Below are 22450 nucleotides of genomic sequence, written 5' to 3' on the forward strand. Positions count from 1 at the left end.
TTTTATTATGTATATGAGAGGGTTTGTACTCTCGTTAATACCTCGTTCTTTACACTAAATCGTTAGTTTTGTCCCAATTCTTTAAGAATGACCCCTGAATCAGGAAGGCCGTAGAATAAATAGTTGAAATTAATAAAAATACATTAGCATAAAGAGCGAGGTATTTATCTCCTCCTAAATACCTCGCTCTTTATGCTAAAGTATTTTTAGAACCCTTCATATGCGTAATAATCTCTGTTCATTTTAAGTTTCAATGCTACTCTTTACTTTCAATTGAAAAAAAACTTTTCCATGTTTATTTTTTCATTGTTTTTTTATAGTAATTTTAAAAAATCCTGCGCCCTTTTCATTGAATTTATGTTCCCCCATGACATATTTCTCCAGGGAAAGATCCTACCACATAGCCCTCTCCCCTCAACCCCACCCCCAAAACCAAAAAAATCCCCTGAAACCGACTGTACACTTCCCAATAACCATTATCAAGCAGGCACACTCGTGCCTCTTTAAAGAGGCGAACCACGACAATGTTAAGCGATCTTCGGTTCCAATGGTCGCAGAGGGATGGGGAGGGATGTATTTCGTAGCCCGATCTCCAACTAAGAAACCTGCCAAATTTCATCCTCTTCCGACTTTTCCTTCATAGGGAAAATATGGCCGAAAGTTTCGACCCACCAACCCCATCCCCCCCTTTAACGTTGTCCGATCGGGCTGAAATTCACACGTTAAGGTTCCCTAGGGCCCAGGAGCTTATCCGCGAAATTTCAGCTCGATCCGATAACTCCTTCCCTGTTTTCCAGAAACCACGCATAGCCACATAATGTTCATGTTCTTTTTTTTTCGCCACGCCTACAGGTCACAGCCGACATCGGATCTGGGTGTACGAAGACTCATTCGACGCGGAATTCTCCGAGTAATTTTCCTGGAAAGTTTCGTCGGAAAATCTTAACCCCCCGAATTTCTAGCTTAGAAAAACCCATTTCCCCATAAGAGCCCATGTTAATTTTTGAAATTCTTAAAAGTTATATTTATACACATGCAGGTATTTCGACTTCAAACATGCCCGGTTAGCTCAGTCGGTAGAGCGTGGGACTTTTAATCCTAAGGTCAAGGGTTCAAGTCCCTTATCGGGCGGTTTTTTTTCACAAAATATGAAAAAAACTTCGTTTTCTTAAAGAGTTAAAGAGGCTGCGTCCCAAAGTCGAACCTTAAAACGTACAGGAATTAGGAGAGGCAGTCCTAATTCCTGTACGAGGAGTACAGGAATTATTAAATTACATCCACCATGGATTGTAGAAAAACGTACAGAAATAATATAAAAAAAAACTTCGTTTTCTTAAAGAGTTAAAGAGGCTGCGTCCCAAAGTCGAACCTTAAAACGTACAGGAATTAGGAGAGGCAGTCCTAATTCCTGTACGAGGAGTACAGGAATTATTAAATTACATCCACCGTGGATTGTAGAAAAACATACAGAAATAATATGAAAAAAACTTCGTTTTCTTAAAGAGTTAAAGAGGCTGCGTCCCAAAGTCGAACCTTAAAACGTACAGGAATTAGGAGAGGCAGTTGGAGGGCTGCCGCCCCCCAAACCCCCCGCTTTTAAAGACTCTTTTGTACAGGGTTTTTGTTTTGTTAATTAAAAGAGGGCCTTTCCGAAGCCAAGAGTGGGGGGTTAGGGGGGCGGCAGCACCCCAGCTGCCTCTCCTAATTCCTGTACGTTTTAAGGTTCGACTTTGGGACGCAGCCTCTTTAACTCTTTAAGAAAACGAAGTTTTTTTCATATTATTATATGTAAACACTGGTCGAAGTTTGTAACTTGCAGCCCCTCCCCCAGGGACTTTGGGGGAGTAAGTCATTCCCAAAGACACAGTTATTATGGTTTTTGACTATGCGGAACAAAATGGCTATCTCAAAATTTTGATCTGTGGACTTTGGAGAAAAAATGAGCGTGGGAGGGGTCCTGGGTGCCCTCCAATATTTTCGGTCACTTAAAAAAGGGCACTAGAACTTTTCATTTTCGTTAGAATGAGCCCTCTTGCGACATTCTAGGACCACTTGGTCGATTCGATCACCCCTGGAGAAAAGAAAAAAAAAACAAACAAATAAACACGCACCCGTGATTTGTCTTCTGGCAAAAAATACGAAATTCCACATTTTTGTAGATAGGAGCTTGAAAATTTTACTACTGGGTTCTCTGATACGCCGAATGCCATGGTGTGATTTTCGTTGAGATTCTGTGACTTTTAGGGGGTGTTTCCCCCTATTTTCTAAAATAAGGCAAATTTTCTCAGGCTCGTAACTTTTGATGACAAAGATTAAATTTGATGAAACTTACATATTTAAAATCAGCATGAAAATCTGATCCTTTTGATGTATATTTTAGCATCAAAATTCCGTTTTTTAGAGTTTCGTTTATTGTTGAGCCGGGTCACTCCTTACTACAGTTCGTTACCACGAACTTTTTGAAAAGAAAATAATTCGGTATTTCGGGTCTTCTGACATTATTACTCCTTTGCGGAAGTTAGGCTCAAAATTGGAAAAGGATTATATTTTTTCTCTGGGCCCCTTCCACCTCTTAGTTCGTTTATTTTCCCGTTAGTTTTCACCTGTTTTCGCTTTATAGTTGTGTTATCTCTTAGCAGTTCTTTCGTTAGTTGAGTTATGGTTGTGGTATATATGTTTTATCGCTCGTATAGTTGTCTTATTTTCGAATTATACTCCATAATAGAGAGGCTCCGAACACCATACATTTTATATTAAGCTCTGAATTTGACGTTTTTTTCTAACGTGACTAGATTCGTCCTGCGCCCTGCGCCCTTTTCATTGAATTTTTCTTCCCCCATGACATATTTCTCCAAGGAAAGATCCTCCCACATAGCCCCCTCCCCTCAACCATACCTCCAAAACCAAAAAAATCCCCCTGAAAACGTCTGTACACTTCCCAATAACCATAATTATATGTAAACACTGGTCGAAGTTTGTAACTTGCAGCCCCTCCCCCAGGGACTGTGGGGGAGTAAGTCATCCCCAAAGACATAGTTATTATGGTTTCAAAATTTTGATCCGTTGACTTTGGGGAAAAAATGAGCGTGGGAGGGGGCCTAGATGCCCTCCAATTTTTTTGGTCACTTAAAAAGGGCACTAGAACTTTTCATTTCCGTTAAAAATGAGCCCTCTTGCGACATTCTAGGACCACTTGGTCGATATAATGACCCCTGGGGAAAAGAAAAAAAACAACAACAAATAAACAAATAAACACGCATCCGTGATTTGTCTGCTGGCAAAAAATACAAAATTCCACATTTTTGTAGATAGGAGCTTGAAACTTCTACAGTGGGGTTCTCTGATACGCTGAATCTTATGGTGTCATTTTCGTTAAGATCTTACGACTTTTAGGGGGTGTTTCCCCCTATTTTCCTAAATAAGGCAAATTTTCTCAGGCTCGTAACTTTTGATGGGTAAGACTAAACTTGATGAAACTTATATATTTAAAATCAGCATTAAAATGCGATTCTTACGCTTCGTTATCACGAACTGTTTGACAAGCTAAACATCATAACAGACTAAAATCTCCTGGTGGTAGGGTTGAAGATGGTGGAAAGGAAATCACCAGCTTTTTGCTCCTTAAAATAAAGATAGATTATCTTAATGTGATTTGCTTCAAACAAAGATCAATATGCTTACAATACTGCCTATTCTTCTGCTAAAACTCAATACTCAAGAAGTTAAACTGAATCACTGTGTACACCTATGTTGCGTACTCTTCTACTACTCTTATGTTAAAACGTAGGCGACGAAAGAAGCAGGGTGTTTTTAGGGGCCAAAAGCCACTTTACTTTTCTAAATACGCAGATAAGAAAGATAAGATAATATTCATTCTTAAAAGACTATCACAAACTCTAATAGAGCTGAATTCGCTTCCTATGTCCTGTAAAAGAAAGCAAAACAAGAAACAACCAGAAAAGAAAAATATCTAAGAGATCGCTCTTCAAACCAAGTAAAAGACACCTATCTCACTGCTAACAAGTCGGCTGAAAATAGACGGGAAAGAATGAGGATGAATTTTTAGTGCTGGGTTTCACACGGTTGATTCAATATCCGTTTTATTTTATAGTTATGTTCAATTCAATTCAATTCAATTTATTCAAATAAAACTACAATATAACACCAATAATAATAAAGATCCTGGAAGCGAACTTGTTGAGGACCATAACCACAAAAAAATGAAAATGAAGAAGAGAGAAAAAAATAGAAAAGAGAAAACATGAGTAACTAAAGCAAATTGAATAAGAATTTAGAGAGTTATAATATCAAAATTTTAGTACATTGCTATACAGCATGCGAAAACTTGTGGATAGCTCGACACTGGAGGGTATTATATTCCATTGAAGTATAGATTTATAAATGGGGGATCGCTGGGCGGAACTAGAGACACACTTGGGGACAATGAAGGAACGGTTGGATGAACGGAGACAGAGGCCTTCAGAATTATTAATATTAAAATAAGATAATAATTGAGGAGGAAGATTTTTATGGTAAGCGGAGTATGCAATGTATAGATTTAATTTTTTGATGATTTGTTCAAAAGGGATAATACCAAAATCGGAGTACAAGTCCTGGGTGGGATGTAGTCGGGGCAGCCGAAAAACTGCTTTGATGGCAGGTTTTGGGCAGATTTTAATTTATTGGTAACTGAAGGAAAAGTGTTGCCCCAAACAGATCCACAGTATGAGATATATGGGTAAATAAAAGAGTAATAAAGGGTGACAAGGATATCGGGAGGAAGAAAATAATTCGCACGATTAATCATACTTACCTGTCGCAAAATTATGGCTCTGATGTAGGACACGTGTGTTGCAAATGATAGGGAGGAGTCTATGTGAACACCAAGAAACTTGGCAACTTCGACCTGTGGGAGGAGATTGGTAGAATATTTTAGGCCAAGTGCTTGCTGAGGTTCATTTTTTTTTGTAAGGGGTTCGAAATAATACAACCTGACTTTTCTTGATGTTAATGGTCATGCAGTTAATTAGACACCACTCCTCTACTCTATTCAGAAGGGTTTGAGTAGAGGCGACAACGGATGGTAAATTAGGACCGGTGATGAAAACCGGTGATGTTGAACAAACCTTCGCTTAAATACTTAAATGTAATACGAATAATGTTGACTGGGTAACATGAAATGTTGAAGCAACCTTAAGAAAACAGTAAGTAACATTCAGAGACATGCCCCATCTCTCTTGTAAGTGCCCTCCTCCCTTGCAAAAAAATGAACATCTGACTCTGAATACATGTCATTCTAACTTCATTCGGAGGAATATAACTATTTGACGGTATATTTTTGGACAAAGCGTGCAACATACAACATGGGTCTTGAAGGAGGGGAACGTTACTTTCCTGTTTTTGAAAACGGTGTTTTTACTCGAAATATTATTTTTTTAAAGTCTAAGCGTTATAGAAAAACAATGAACAGATGTCTAAAAGACTTCTTGCCTAATACTTAGGAAACTTATGTTGTAGTCCCTGAAAATTTAGGTTACCCTAGGTAGTAAAAAAAAAATTAACCTCACAAAAAGTTTTTTTTTCCGAATGAAGGGTCTTTTCAAACAGACTGAACAGCTTTATTGTAAAACATGCATTCAAGAATATGAATGATTAGATTTAGCAATTCCGTCAACCCCCCGGAAAAGCCCCAACAAACCATCAAGTAACAGCATTGACGGTTTCCGGCGTAGTCCCTTTGAAAATTTTTCCCCACAGAAAGTTTTACCAGGAAAACTTCCCTCATCGTAAAAATTTTCCATAGAGAGATCCTCCCCGACGATTTTCTTTGAAAAATCTCCCCAGATGTAAAGTTAAGCAGCCAGGAAGAAATTAAGACAAAAAAAAGAATGAAGAAAAGAAAGGGTCGTAGAAATTCTGCCTATATTCCAAAATACAAGTAAAATTTATGGTGTAGAGCCAAACAATTCCTGTCAACGAACTCTAACTAAAGACTGAATCGGGCCGATAGTAACCAGGACTCTAAAATAAAGAACTTTGATTACTATTAACGCGTCAAAAGAAATGACAGGCTATGCGGATTCCAAATCTGAAAAGCTCATTAAGCTTAATGTTACGCATCAAACGCTATGAGCAATAAAAATTTTGCCTGGTTCTTAGGAAATGGAGTAAAAATCCTCAAAAAGGCAAATGATCTTAATGAAAACTACACCATTATATTCAGACTATTAGAGAACCCAACATTGGAGGTTTTAATCTCCTATCTACAGAAATGTGGAATTTTGCAATTTTTTTTCCGGACAGGAAAGATCTCGGATGTGTGTTTTTCTTCCAGGAGCGATCGTAACGAGTCAATGGTCCTAAGAAATTGAGAGAGATCTCTATCGAATAGAGATTAGAGTTTTACATCCTTTTAAAGTGACCAAAAATGTTTTACCACAGGAAAGTAATATTTTCTACCGTTTTGTTGTTTATAACCCATATTAGTTGGTAAAAATGGCCACCCCGTGGGTAAAATGCACCCTCCCAAAAAAAATGACCAGTAGTATGCCTGATTACTACTAGCCCAAGCCCACGGGAAACAATTACTTGTACTTCTAAATTACAGCCTTTATCTCTCTGCAGCTCCACCATAGAGCAACTTTTCAACAGCTGCCACTAATTTCACATTCTCAAATTATTTTCTTTGGTCTTTATCTTATCCTACTATGACTCTTCATCCCGCAATACAAGAAAAATAGTTAAAAATAAATAAATACTTAAAAACAAATACTGTAGGATGTTCCACACCATACATTGCGTATATATTTTGGAATATAGGTAGAATATTTCAAAATTTATTGTTTTCTAAATTATTTTTATTTGTCCTACTTTCTCTTCGGCTGCTCAATTTCATATCTGGGTGTAATTTTCTGCGGGACGAAATTTTTCAGGAGGAATTTTCCGCGGGGGGAATTTTCTGGGGAGGAATACGTCTAACACCAAACATTAGCTGTTAGTAAGTACTTTGAGACGCAAAATACTAGCAAACAATTGATAAAATCCTAATAATAGCCTACTTATTAGTGTTTATTTTAAGTTGGTCTTGATATTTTTTGAATTTGTACGGTAAAATAACAACCTTTAAAAGCTATATATTAGAAAAACCGTCTGTTTTTGCCCTCTTGTTTCTTTTTCATTAGTCTAAAAGGCTCTTTTTTTTATTACGTACTGTATGTCCAACTCTCCGTTATTTTGCAAGATCAATTCACCCTATCCTTTCAAGTTAATTTTATGAGTTAATGAAAGGCACTCACGAACACTACAAGATAAATGGGATTAACAGCTTCGCACGATATGCTGATTAAATTCCCTGGTACACAACACTTTTATCAATCGCCAGCGTAAATGAAAGACACAATAGAAAGAATAATGAGCCTGAGCTTAAAATGAACAGAAATTGCTATTAATGAGGGCTGGACAACAGTTTTGCTAGAGGTCTAGATTTTCTTCTTTTTCTAATTACTGTTGAATTTTCTTCAGCTTCTTAATATAGTAAGAGAGTGAGTTATTTTATTTCTTCTTCCTTTTTTTAGCTTGTGCACTCTCGTCTTACTTCAATTGAATTGACGGGATTGTTTCAATGTTTTATTATTTCGATTAATAGTGATAATTGCATTTCTAAGCTAAAATATGCGAGTAATAATACGAAACTGGTCTAAAGTATAGTCATGAATACAAATTTCTAATTTTAGAGTCCAACTTTATTTTTAATTTGTTCACAGTAATAACATTCACTACTAGCTTATTTAGAGGCGTCAATAGCGCTACCTAAATAAAGAGCAAAGTGTTGTTGTTTTTCTCTCTAATCCTCTTCGTAAAGAATGTCTGGAAATCGGAGGGGGCTCCTTCGGCAGGGAATTAAAAGTTCTAGTACCCTATTTACAAGTAAAAAGTAATAGGAGGAATATCACTTCCCTCCCAAGCCCCTTATTTCTGACAGACATTCGAAAACAAATTTGACATAGCCGTTTTTTCGACATAATGAAAGGCCCAGCAACTACGCCTCTGCAGATGACAAGACCCCCAGAACGCTGGGAGAATGGGCTTATGCCATATAATAAGCCCATTGTTTTAAATATATTACTTTCTGTTAGAAAAGGGGGGAATGTTTAGTACTTGGTGTCCAAAAAGGCTAAAGGTATTAAGGTGAAGCTTTCAGGGAATGTTGAGGGGACTATTGAGCTAAATCAAAACACAAATGAGCATAAGGCTTATCAAAAGAGCATATCATAGGAACATCTTAGGGTAAGAAGTTGGAACATTCAAGGAATGATGTGGGGGTGTTTAATTGATCGAAGGCAACATATGCAAGCAACTACTACTGCTGCTATTACTACTACTGCTACTAATAATAATACTGCTACTACCACCGCTACTACTACTCCTGAGGCTAAGGGTGTTAAGAATAAACTTTTAGGGAATGTTTAGGGAAAAGTTGATCCAAAAAAAAATATCATGCGCACGCAGGTTTTCAAAGGGCATATCAGCAAGATCTCAAAAATAGCCTTAGGGTATTAATTTGAAGCTTTCAGGGTATGATGAAAGGATGTTCAAAGGAGTATCAAAAGGTAATGTGTTCATACAACACCTGCTTCTACTGCTAATGATACTACTGTTACTACTACTCTCACTGTTGTAACTATTACTAAGACTACTACTATTGCAAAAGCTTAAGGTATCATGGTAAAAGTTTCAGTGAGTAGTGAGGGGAAACTTGATCTAAATTAAAGTACAATATGTGCAGAAACGTAGAGTGTTAAAATAGTGTATCAGCAATATCTTAGCGGCTTAGGGTGTTAGGTAGAAGCTTAAAGGGTATCCATTTCGTGTTAACGGGGTGTTTTGAATTAAGCAAAATGTTTAGAGAATGAAGTAGAAATTTTTAGGGAATGCTGAACGGAATGCTGAATAAACGAAAATGCAAAATGGGCGTTTTAGAAAAAGTAGAAATAAATAAAAGCACACTATTTACATGCATCTATTCAAAAGGGCGTATCAGCCAAAATTTGGAAACGGCTTAGGGTGTTGAGTTTAAGCTTTCGCTGGATGTTTGGGTAATTTTGAGCTAACCCAAATGCACTACGTGCGTACCTTTACTACTATCTCTACTGATAGTCTGCCAGTTCTACTAAGGATATGGGTATTAATGCAATTTTTTTTGCAAATATTAAGTGGCCTGTTGAACTATTAAAAAGGCGCAACGTGCAAACTACCACTACTTCTAATAATAGTAGTACTAGTATTATTATTGCTTCTAGCACTACTAGTACTGTATTAGGTTAAAACTATTTCGGAGCATGTTGAGGGGATGTTGAACAAACCGGAAATTCACTATGTGAATACTGTTACTTCTACTACTACTAATGCTACTGCTGCTGTCACTTCTAGTACTGGTAATGATCCTTCTACCTCTGTTGCTACTGCTACTACTACTACTAATACAACTATTACAAGTCATGAGTCTAAAGGAATTAATGTGAAAATTTCTGAATTAAAGTGAATTATACTTAACCAACTACTTCTACTGCTAGTTTACCGCTTCTAGTAAACATAAGTGTATTAAGGTGAAATTTTTTGAAAAGTTGAGGGAGGCACTGAACTAAATGCAAACGCACTATGTGCCTGTAGATAGCCAAAAGGGTGTATCTGCAATATATAAGGAACCACTTAGGGTCATGGAAAATACATTTCCATTTCGTGTTAACAGGGTGTTTTGAATTAAGCAAAATGTTTAGAGTATGAAGTAGAAATTTTTAGGGAATGCTGAACGGAATGTTGAATAAACAAAAATGCAAAATGGGCCTGCTGTTACTACTGCAACAACTAGTACTACTTCTGCTGCTGCTGCAAATACTACTTTTAATAAGACTGAGTATGTTACGTTGAAACTTTGAGTAACGTTGAGGGGACAACTGCTACTATTACTACTGCTGCTGCGACGACTACTACTGAGGCTGAGGGTTTTAAGGTGAAACTTTCAGGAAAGGTTAATGGGACTGTTGATGAACTTCTGAAGCACATTATCTAGATACTTACTACTTATACTTCCAGAAGAATCAGTTGTTTCTGACCATATGGAATCTAAAATCTAGATGTTACGCGGGAATTTATTTAACCTTAAGATCCCAGGAGTCGGGCCACACTATTTAGAGGCAAGTATTCACAAAGGTGTATCAGCTTAGAGTAATAAGTTGAAACTTCTAATGTATTTTGTGCGGTATGTTGAACCAAACAAAGGGTACTATATGCATATCACTAGTACTACTACTGCTGATACTACTGCCACAACTAAGACTAAAGGTATTAAGGTGAAACTGTCAGGGACTTTCGCGGGGGATTTTGACCTGAATCAAAATACGGTGTTTACAAGTTGCGAAAAGCATGTATCACAAATGTCCCAGTAACTGCTTTGAGAGGAAAGTTGAACCAATCAGAAGGCATTATGCGTAAATTATTATACTGTTATTTTTCATGGAATGCTGAGGGGGATGTTGAAGACAACAAGTATATGAAGGAACTTATACGAATGTTGGGGGGGATTTTTTACTAAATCGAGACACACTATGTACTTACAGGTTATCAAAAAATAACATTATTAATACCTCAGGAGCAGTTTAGAGTGTCTAATTGAAACTATTAGGGTAGGTTGAGGGGATTGAACTAACCAAAAAGGTATTCAATGAATAACCATGGAAAGTTCCTCCCGTGTAATATCCTCCTCTTCCCGGGAATTCACCCCGTGAAACAGTTCCATCCTGGCTGAAAAGTTCTCCCAGGAAATTTCAATGGATAGTTATGCCTAGAAAATTCCCCTTAGGCTGCTTTTATTTGAAAAATACTTGTTTTTAATTTCTTATCATTTTCCAAATTTGCCGGGAATCCATCCTTTCGTGTAAAGTTTTCACAGGAATCCCCTACCTCCCCCCTGACTGGAAATTTTAATACCAGGAATGTAATTAAACCGGTACTAAATAGAATACTAGCAATTGCGGTAAATGTTTACTTTCGCTTCAAGTGCTCTAAAGTGCGTATTACTGCATATAGCAAGATTCAGATGATCGCATATTGTTTCTTTGTCATTATTAGAGAAGCGTATCCATTTCTGGTTGACCCTTCTCCTCCATGGGCAAACTAAAAATGAGTAAAGTGTGCTCTCTTACAGGTAACATTACCTATAGAGTGAAGCGTATTATTCCATGAGCCCCGCAGGCAGCGGGGCGAGGTATGCATTCCATATTTATTTAATAAACCTCGTTTGAGTTTTTTTTCAGTTTTATCACTCTTTTTTGAATAAATATAGAATACTGACCTCGCCGCGTTGCCAAGGGGCTCATTGACTAATACGCTTCGCTTTATAGGTAGAGTTATCTGTAAGCAAGCCGACTTTACGCACTTTACGCTGCAGGGGGATTTTAAAAACCTAAAAAACGGATGCACTTCTCTTATAATGACAAAGAAACAATATGGGATCATCAGAATCTTGCTATATACAGTAATACACACTTTAGAGCACTTGGAACGAAAGTAAACATTTACCGCAATTGCTAACTGGCTGTTAGTGTTCTATCCCAAATATTTCTAAAGAACACAAATCAAATGTTAGCGCGGAGACTGGTTAGCCAGGGGGTGGCAGCCCACGTTTCTATATAGTGTAAGATTTTTGCATGTGAGATTCCAGATTTTTCAAGTTTTAATTTTAATCCTGAAGCTTATTTGAAAAACACTTCTTTTTTTAAATTTGATATGGGGTTAAAATCAGATACTTTCGTTATAAAGGCACAGCACGATCTATTTGATATCGGAGATTCAGAATCATTTGGAATCGAAAAATCGTTCAACTAACCGAAGCTGAGCTTGACCAGAGAAAAATAAATTATGTGTATTTTATTCAACTAAGAGTACAAGGTAATTGTTAAAAAGCAAATTAATTATCATAAACCACCGAAAACCCAAGTAAAAAACAAAAAATAAACGGTTCTCGGTTAAAGTTTAGAATTTATTGCTGCAAAATTGATTCTAAATAGGATGTTCCGGGTACGCTAAATAAAACAGAAGAGCTATCTCTCCAATCGTGTTCAATAAAATAAAAATGGTTTCAACATTAACTCCACTAAAAGTGGGTTGGGTACAGCAAATGAAGTTTCTTGTTTGTATGGCTTGAGTATGAGAATACAATTTTTGCAATACATTCTATACATTTCAAGACCCCACTGGCTATGCATGACCCATGACAAACTTTGCGACGGCTAAGGCCCTTGCCGAAATACGATTTTGCTATTTTTACTTATTTTCTGTGTTCAGGCTGACATTACCCTAGTTTTTCTTGTCTGTTAAATATTGTTCATTTATCATTTTTCTTGTTTGTCATACGTTTTTTACGTCAGAATATGTCAAACTAAGATATTATTGAAATTTTTCATTCAAAATAAAAATTTAATGTCTGAAAAACTCTTCAGAAACACTAAACATGCATTTTAAATGCCAAGAAGTGCTCCATATATTCTAAACATGCATCAATATGACATCCAAATCTTGAATTTGAAATGGAATATCTGATTTATTTGGGATATGGAATTCTTACTCTAGTATATTTTTTTCCTTTTCTTTTAATTGCTCTACCTGAGACCTGTAGAGAACCAAGAAAATTACGTAAAATCAACGACCATGGGTTCCAAAATAAGAGTTTCAGCTATTCAATAGGGTAAACTTTGTTCATCCCAATTTATTTTGTGAGACAACGCTCAAGCACATTCGGTCGTGTCATATCATATTATAGTCGCCTATCTTCGTTTTGATTTTTTTCTTTTTATTTCTTCAATTTAGAAAGCATCGAGTCGAAAAACATTATAAACTAAAAAACTACTGTCTATACAGAAAAAAAAACAAAGAAGAATCATCAACTTTTTTGTCGTTCTTTTTTTTACTGCGGTTATCATAGAAGACAAAAAAATAACGACCTTTAACTGGGAGAGAAAGAAACACCCCGAGTAATTTTTATGCATAATAATGATCACCAATAGCAGTTTCAGTTTAAGCTAGTGCATAAAATATTTTACCAATCTAAGCACTACTAATTTTCTTTTGGGAATTCTAGGGATAGAGCCTCTGATAGACCAAAATAGTATCAAGTATGAAAGAATTGGCCAGTCAAGCCATGTAGTGATAAAGCAATAAAACCAGCTATAAAGTGATAAACGGGGTTCAGTTGCACGAGGGTTCACTTAACTAAAAACAGAATTAGCAACAAAAAAATTATTATTCTCTGCTTCCATTTTTTGTATTTTCGAGTTTTAATCTTATTTGTTATGGAATTTCCATAGAAACTTAAAAATTTCTTAAAATTTTTGATAAAAAAAGAACAACAAGGTAAAACGCAAGATGAAAACTGGGTGTTTTCATCTTTTTGACTGTATGCCAACAGAATCGAGAATGAAAATACATTATTCTTTATTGCATTATCAACGATTGAAGCTTATCCGAAAATCGCATTTGTCAAATCGGAAGTGTTATTTAACTGCGTAGTTCTTTTAATTGTAGTAATTCCAAGTATTAAGAGAAAAATGGGAAACTATTAGCTAGCTATTATTTCCCGCCCCATTTCGCTATCATGTTTATAATAGGGCTAAAATGGCTTTTCATTGTTCATTAGCTGAGGAAACCACTGGGATAAATGGAAAAGCACTCTCTATTTTTCCGAAAGAGGGTTTTTCATAAAAAAGTAAGAAAATCGTGCGTGAGGAATTTATTAAAAGGGCATGCCATAGGAAAGATATTTCTTCCAAAGTTGGAAACGAGGCTATAAGCTGAACCGAGATTCTGTGGCTTTTGTGAAGGATGTTCAAAATGCTTCTAGGAATATGAGAGCTTAAAGGACCCCATATTGCAAAGTCTCCCAAGCATAAAATTCATTGTATAGGATAAATTACTTTGATGTCGATTACTTTGATAGCTGGTTTTCCAGTTTCCCTTAAAAGTGCAACAGTAATAAAAAACAGCACACCAGCATTTAGAGGCGGAATTTCTTAATCCCTTAACTAATAATTGAACCCTGATCATTGAATGTAAGTAGTGGCGTCGATCAGGGGAGACGCGTATGCCCTTTAGATATTTTGTTGCCCCTAGATTTAAGAAAGTATTTTTTGCGGTTATTTTCATTTAAAAATGGCTTTTTTGACATTTTCTTTAAAAAACTCCAAGTTGCCCCCCACCCTAGATTTTGAGAAACTCATTTTGACCTCCCCACCCCTTCTAGTTTTTAGGAACTGACATCACATGCTGAAATTACAATTTAGGACATACTTAAGACTTAAAAAAGTCAATTGCACATCTAATTTTCTGTCAAACCCGTAAAATTAAGTTTCGACTCATCGGAATATTTGCACAGTAAACTTAAAACTTCAGTGAAACTCTCAAACTTATAAAATTTGTGAAAGGCTGTAAGCTGAAAAAAGGACCAATTACACACCAAAAGAGTAAACTGTTTGAAAATAAATAAGAAAGCAAAGAAAGAAATACAGGTAAGATACCACATGGGCGAAAAACAAGTGACAAAAGTTTAATGAAAAATCCTAACACTGGTCCACCTGTCCACCTCTGTCCACATGAATCTACATTGAATTTGATGTGTGTTCTTCTGCTCCTGTCTTTACTGTTTTGTGCTTCCAAACCTCGGATGTTCATACAACGACCTTGCAAAACGTACCTGTCTTTTTTGTGTGAGTATGTATACATTTCAGTTTAAAGTTTTTTTGTTTCCTTTTTACTTGAAGAAAACTTGCATCTTGCGATATGAACAAAACTCTTAGCCAAAACTATCTGTAACACAAAATACTTGGCCTTTATTCATTAAATACTGAACATGTCATCCTCAATACTCATTTTCAAAGTTTGAAACTGCCTGATTAAGTTTACTATGCTATGATACCAACTAGTCAAAAAAAATGCTGGGGTATAAAACCATACGGTATGTCCAAGCCTATTCCTGCTGCCTGTCTATTATATGGAAGCAAAACCGTACCTCAGTCCACGCTGCCTCCCAGTGATATGATTTTGCGTTCATATTTCTACCAAGTGGTTGCTCGACGTGGGGAAGCACCAACAAGTCTCTTTTGTGATCTCTTCAGTCTTCTCGGAATATAGCAGTAAACACGACATTCCGTCCTCCTAGGCTCTACCCTTGGGCTGACCTCTACACAGATACAGGGCTATCATCTATCAAGCGCTTAAGTACCAAACAAAACATAAATTTATCATATTCAGCATACCAGTGAACTCTATCACCATATGTCGCGTCTCTGTTTACCTTTTATACTCACACAAGTGCTCCTCATTGCTCCACTATTATTCGCGGATGTTAATCACACCTAACCGGTCATCAATTGTTTCCCAAAAATCTACCATTTTTCAGTCGATTTTACGTTCAAATTCCATCCAAACTGATACCTCTCTCCTCTTCTCGTAGAACTATTCATTGATTCCAGATTATTGAAGAATCTTCCTTAGTTTTGAACTCCTCGTTAATTTTTTCTATTTTCATCTTCTACTGCCAACTTAGTCTTTTATTTTTTCCCGACCTCCTTTGTTTCAATTATCATTGTCATCCTCATTATTTGTTTTTTAAGTGTTTTTACTGTATTTTAGTGTATATTCTCTCCTTTTTCTCTATGTATTGTGTGGTTCAGTGTATTGTCTACTGTATTTTCTGTTCTTTATTATTCATTGTGTGGCCCACAACAGGCGAAGCTTCGTTTGTCGAATAATCGTTTCACATTTGTATTAGTGTTTAAGTATCATTTAATGATTGATGGTTTATTGATTCTAATCTTGAATAACTGATTTTACCCGAAAAAGATGCAGTACATGTAATTTTACAATACCAATAAAACTGGTAGCCAAACGGGGCTATATTTCCAATAAAAAAAAATTCTTCTTCTTGACTTATATTGCAGAAGAAATTGCGCACAGAACTTTAATTTGCGCTTGAGCTTTATTTTATTTGGTTTAGAGAATTGACATGGGTAATTCCGCCAAAATAATTATTGTTGTGTTAATAAGCGCATTTGGTGCTAGTTTTATGAAAAAGTAAAACTTGTTGATAAGGAAAACTTGACTACATAAGCTACACCTTTCTTGATAGTCAAGAGGTGATGTTATTCAAAAATGTACTATAACTGCCACAACGTTTTTTTAAGATACATATTTTTCTTTAGGGCTCTGCCTTAATTTGATTTTTTTCATATGAAAATATTTCAGGGAAAATGAACCGGCCCTATACCAGAGACACAGTTGTATGGTCTCAACCTGAAATTGTATATCTTAAATAAGGGGACTTATTCCAGGATCCAACAAATTTAAAATATTTTCGAACTAAAAAAAAACTAAAAAAAGTAAAGGTCGATATTACAGTCAAAAAGAGTACAAAAAAAATCAAAAAGTAAGTCAAATTTACAACAAACTGAATTTTCCGTGACAGAATAAAGGAAACCTAAAAATATTAGGAATTAACAGGAATGGTAAAAAAACAGAAATTATTCTTAATTTTTTGTTAGTGAAACTGTCTGAGCCTGTGAATAAGGTCAATCGCCTGACGCCCTAGGCAGGTAGGTCCCCCTATTAGACTATAGACGCTTGTTGGCTAGTGAATTCAGGCGACTTTTTGGTCAACCAGATATTTATTTTATTTTTTATTAGCACAAACGGCTGAGCTTATGAATTGAGTGCTAAGCCTGCCCCAACACTCTAGGTATGCGGGCGAGCCGTGTTAGGATATGGATTGAACGCTTGTTTGTTTACCAAATATTTCATTTATTTTTTGCTAGCACAACCATCTGAGCTTACGAATTGGGTGCTACGCCTGCCCCGGAACCCTAGGCAGGCGGTCGAGCCCTGATAGGATTTGGACTGGGCGCTTGTCTGTTTGCGATTCCAGGTAACTTAACAGTCATGTGTCGATTCTAAAAATTGGTCTACCTGCCTGAGGATCCAAGTGAGGGTTCCTCTCCAAATGCTAGGACACGATTATTTGTAAAATTTGAGAGTCATAGCTACTCCCGCTGGTTGCCCGTGCCGTTCACCAAAACACTTGGGAAACTATGGGTCTCATCTTTCGCCTGCCACTTAAGAGGGCTCGTTTGTCATGTGTCAACCCTAAAATACAGTAGTCCGCCTGAAACTATAAGCGGGTAAGCCTATTAGGTTTAGGTCACTGGTTCTCCCGTGAGTCCAAGCAAATTCAGCCCCCCCCCCATTTTTGCATAAATTTCCAGTCGACACCGTTCATCATGAGTCAAACCAAAACTTTGATCAACCCTTAGTCCTATGGCTATCCACCTTAGTTCTGCCCTAGTATGGGTGGATGGATGATAGACTATCAACAGTTGAAAATAACATCAATTTTATACAACCCAAAATTGCGTGTACTGGATAAGCTAGTTAGCTAGATTTTATCTCTTTTGGCACTGAATCCGTCAATAGACTTGACCTAGCTTGCGTTTGTTCTGAGGCTACATTTAGCTCGTTTTCTAATGCTTCACCAAGGTTTTCCAGAATGAACTATGATTGTTTTTTCACCAAAAGAGACTCGTCGGCTTTCCCAGAGCACTGAGTCAAGACGTCCGAGCCATGAACGTGTATATTCCTTGCATGGTTCCGGTTTTAGTAAGGTGAAACAAGACCCTTTTTGCTAAAATACATGCTTGAAGAATAATTCATTTGTATAGTTTAGAGCCCTTTTCTTTAGAGTTACGTGGATCACAACCCCTGGAGACACAACTTCCAGATCTTTTGACCATTCTGAGCAAGGTGGCTTTCCTAAGAGTTTTATCCGAAGCTAAGAGGGACTACGAAGGTGCGTAAGTGCGAATAAGAATACAAATTCGTGAGCGATTGACCTTCAACTATTTCAATCATTAAAGAGGGCACTAGGAATTTCAGTATTGGATCAAAATAAGCCTCTTCCTTGGGTTTTCATCATCTGCTTGGGACAAAATCGAACGCTGGACGACAAAACCTTGGAAAGTCTTTAAGTTAGGTGAATGAAACAAATATTTTTTTCTAATTTTGTTTTTCTTTCTAGAAACATCTAATGAAAATGAAACTAGAACAAAGATTCATGATGTTGACAATGTCAAATTACCGAGGGACAAACAATTTATTTTGGGAGAATGCAGAGAAATTGAGAAAGGAATGTTTGGAGATTTGAATGAACAGCCTACTTGTACATTTAATGGAAAAAGACACGGAATTCTCGAGACTCAGGTGCTCCATATTTTGTAATTATTAAGAAATACTTTCTGTCGGTTAGGAGCAAAATTCATACATCTAATTCTGCCTAAACAGGTAATGACTCTAAAAATATCTGAATTTTCCCTAGCCAATCTTTGCTATTTACAAACATGTTATAAAAAACGCCGGGACTACCACATCAGTATTAACTGTTTCATGTTTGTTTTTTTTAATATTTTTATTTCTTAAGATCAGAAAACCGTCAGTTCTTGTGATTCTCATTTTAAAAAACGAAGTTTGTCTTCTAAAAGTAAAGAGCAAATGTCAGCCTTAAATCAAGCATTACTTAGCTTGTATAAATACCAAAACTTAAAACAAAGGGAACTTTTATGAATTTGAAAAATGTAACCTAAAATCAGCTGAAACTTTAATGATGAATAAATTTGAAATTAAAACGAACATAAATTATTATAAATAAAGGTAATATTACTCTTATGTTAGAACAATTCTGCTTGACACGTCAAGACAAAAAAGTTCATACAAAAAGTAGGGATTGAGGAGCGCTCCATCCCCCGTTATTTCCATGGTAATTTCGGATTTTTTAAGTTTTAACGTTGCTCATTACTTATATTAATATTTACATTAATAAAGGTAGTATTACTCTTATGTTAGAACAATTCTCCTTGACACATCAAGACAAAATTTTCATACGAAAAGTAGGGATTGAGGAGCGCTCCATCTCCCGTTATTTCCATGGTAATTTCGGATTCTTTAAGTTTAGACGTTGCTCATTACTTATATTAATATTTGCATTAATAAAGGTAGTATTACTCTTATGTTAGAACAATTCTCCTTGACACATCAAGACAAAAAAATTCATACCAAAAGTAGGGATTGAGGAGCGCTCCATCCCCCGTTATCTCCATGGTAATTTTGGATTTTTTAAGTTTTGACGTTGCTCATTACTTATATTCGAGAAAAAGAATTATATCTAGTTTTGGTTCATTTTTAAAATTTTACTGAAGTTGTCCCAAATATATGTAATAATCCATCCTTTTTGTCTTGCTCTACTGAATCCATCTTGCTCTACTGAATTTTAAACTATAATGGCTCATTTCGGTGAACTTACTTATGCAATAAAATTGAGTTTCTCTTAATACAAGAAAGGCTTCAACCCTCTTACCCTCCACAAAACTCTTCCTTACGCTAAATCTCAGCCTTATCATCTTCTAATATTCAAAAGTACTTGTTTCCATTAAAAATTGCCATTTTCCGTTAAACACTACCATTTTCACAATATACCCCTGCTGTTATCATTCCAGTGCCCACAATACATGTCTAGTATAAATATTATCCTTAAAATAAAAGAAACTAATGCGGGAAATACCCCACCACCACTAGTAAAGAGGCCTCTCATGGGAATCTTAAAAGTTTCCCCAGAATATCTTTTGAGAGGCTTGAACCCCATGATCTTTCATACAGTTCTTAACTGACTGTCTATTTAGAAGTTTTACTAGATAACCTTTTGGTTTTATCCACCGAAATTTTGTTTACACCACAAAATGGTGTAAGTAGTACTTTTTGTGGTACGATCTTTTTTGCATCTTAGAACTTTAATTACGTTATAACTTTAATTTATGAGCTAGAACTTTAAATTTATGTTCAAATGTGTCCTCTCCCCACAGGCACTGTAACCATTAATTTGACACGATGACCCCAAGTATTATGTGTTTTGATAAGTATGTTTGCTAAGCATACTTCTTTGCTTAAAGTGTATGTTTTCTAAAAAATTCTTCTGGGAAAAAAAACAATATTTTCCTCTTTTATAGATGAGATTTGATACTTCTGCCTCAACGTTTTCATAAATGTTCAATCTAAAAAATTCTTCTGGGAAAAAAACAATATTTTCCTCTTTTATAGATGAGATTTGATACTTCTGCCTCAACATTTTCATAAATGTTCAATCTAAAAAATTCTTCTGGGAAAAAACAATATTTTCCTCTTTTATAGATGAGATTTGATACTTCTGCCCCAACATTTTCATAAATGTTCAATTTGATGGTTATAACGAAACAATTCGTGGTAATGGCCTGGAAGTAAAAGAAACCCTTGCTAAAAACAGTCAAAAATCTATAAGGAGAAAGTTTAGAGACGATCCTATATAAACCTGAAAACTTCCCTTATCTGTGTATTCTAAACACATAAATTTTAAAGGTTAAAATCAAGTTTAAAGGTGGCCATAAAAAATTACTAGCAGAGACAAATTTGTATAATTTTAGAAAAAAAAGGAAGAAAGAACCTTACAAAAGTGATGTGATTTTGCTCAAAAGTCTACTGTCAAACTTTAAATCCTCCGGAACTCCCCCCCCCCTCCTGGTCACAACTTTTAGTCTCTTAATATGAAAATTCAAAGTTTTTTTTTTTTTTTACTGATGTAGTCAGATCGACTTTGTGGCTATTAAAGTTTTGGAAAGGCTCTCATTTAAAAAAAATCACGATTTCTGGTGCTCATTCAAGGAACAATAGTGATCAAGAGGCAACTAGGGCCCCCTGTATTTATGAATTCCATCCCATCGGGCCCATTCTTAAATTTACTGTATGTTAAATTTAAGGGAGAAATTGGAGTCCCTCTTATTTAGGGTTGTCCTGAACTTAACAATAAAACAATTGTGGCATAGTAGATATCATATTTCTTCAAATGAAAGTGAAGAGCAGCATCAAAACTTAAAACAAACAGAAACTGTCGTAAATGTTAGGGGGTAGTCGCTTACTAAAAGCACCACCTCTTGTGCTAAAGCTTAACCTGTTCTGTCATGGCCTCATGAGTCATTGATGTGTCACAAAAGCAAGTCGACACGTTTCTTTTTTCACAGTACACCGAAAATTGTAAGTTACGTATATTTATTACTAATAAAAACGTTCGTAGAAAAATAAAAAGTTCTAGTTGCCTTTTTAAGTAACCAAAAACTGGAGGGCAACTAAGCCTCCTTCCGCACTCCTTTTTTATCAAAAACGTCCTGGCTATTCATTTTTGTGTTTAAGCCTTAGATTATCCAATCAGATATTTTGAAAGGCTTTCAGTAAATAAAATACCAGCAAATGTATCAGGTATCTATGTTTATTGCACTTTAAAATGTTTTCAGGAGATTGCTAGTTAAATATTAGTGTAAAGATTGGTGGGAGTAGGGGCTTGCTACCCTCTGAACCATAGCAAAGTTTCTCAGTGTCCTAAGTTTTAATGCCACTATTTACTGTGGTTGAAAAACGATGTGCTTTTATTTCATTCACATATAGAAACAACGACACTTTTTGCAAAGTCAAATAAAAACAAAAACACATTGTTTGGTGACAGATAGAGACGATAATTTTTTAACAGCAGAAAAAATTGTGTTTATTGACAGATGGAATAGACGAGAAGCAATAAAACTTTGTCCGGTGATAGAATTTAATGAGTGATACATTTGCAATGACACTTTATCGCGGGGATCCAAAAATCATCGATGAAATAGAAAATTGAAGACAAAATGCTCAAGCGGCAGTATGGTTAAGGAATTAACTATGGTTAATTATGGTTAAGGATTTTAGTGGTGGAATTAAGCTTACCTCTTGCATATTGTCAACCATCCTTGACAGCCTGACACTTTCTGCTCATATTAAGTTTAAATCATGCTCCTATTTTTTCTAAGAATACATTCACATGTTGTTTGCAACTGTGAATACTCTTTAAAAAAGATTTATGATGTTAAACATTTAAGTTCATGTTATCTACTTCTTTTTTGCATGGAATGTTTGAACTTGTCTTATTTTTATAAATGTTCTTATTTCTTTCTTTTGTGAGAAAAATTGTCTTTTCTGAGAAAAGTCCTTATATAAAATATGCGTCTTTATTATGTACTGAACTTTTTAAGACTTGCTTTAAGGCTTTTAAACTCGCGGCACACTTTTAACAGGAAATTTCTATTCACTGAAAAATCAAATGTACTTCTTATATTATTTAATAAAGTCATGTCTAATTACATGCAAAAAGCTAAGATGCTCCTATCTGTTATATGAAGTTTTTATCCTTTTAAAAAGATACAGTCAAAGATGAAGACCAAAGAGTCTTTTAAGTACAACAGCTTTCCTTTGTCCTCATTTCAAACTCTCTTGTAAGGATATTTTTAGTCATATAAATTTTGCTCCTGAA

The 22450-nt window shown here is 35.8% G+C and overlaps 1 protein-coding gene and 1 non-coding gene across 2 annotated transcripts in view; both read left to right on the top strand.

Annotated features, from left to right (window-relative positions):
• The window catches only part of LOC136034629 (nuclear pore complex protein DDB_G0274915-like), a 79074-nt gene that overhangs the window by 35113 nt on the left and 21511 nt on the right, over positions 1-22450 (top strand). Inside the window, exon 5 of the mRNA XM_065715929.1 lies at positions 18116-18297. Coding sequence (XP_065572001.1) covers positions 18116-18297 — 182 coding nt within the window. The remainder of the gene's footprint in view (positions 1-18115; positions 18298-22450) is intronic.
• Positions 1059-1131, top strand: Trnak-uuu (transfer RNA lysine (anticodon UUU)). The gene has a single exon. It is a non-coding gene; the product is annotated as a tRNA-Lys (tRNA).

The sequence above is a fragment of the Artemia franciscana genome, chromosome 13 (assembly GCF_032884065.1).
Source record: "Artemia franciscana chromosome 13, ASM3288406v1, whole genome shotgun sequence".
Classification (NCBI taxonomy): domain Eukaryota; kingdom Metazoa; phylum Arthropoda; class Branchiopoda; order Anostraca; family Artemiidae; genus Artemia; species Artemia franciscana.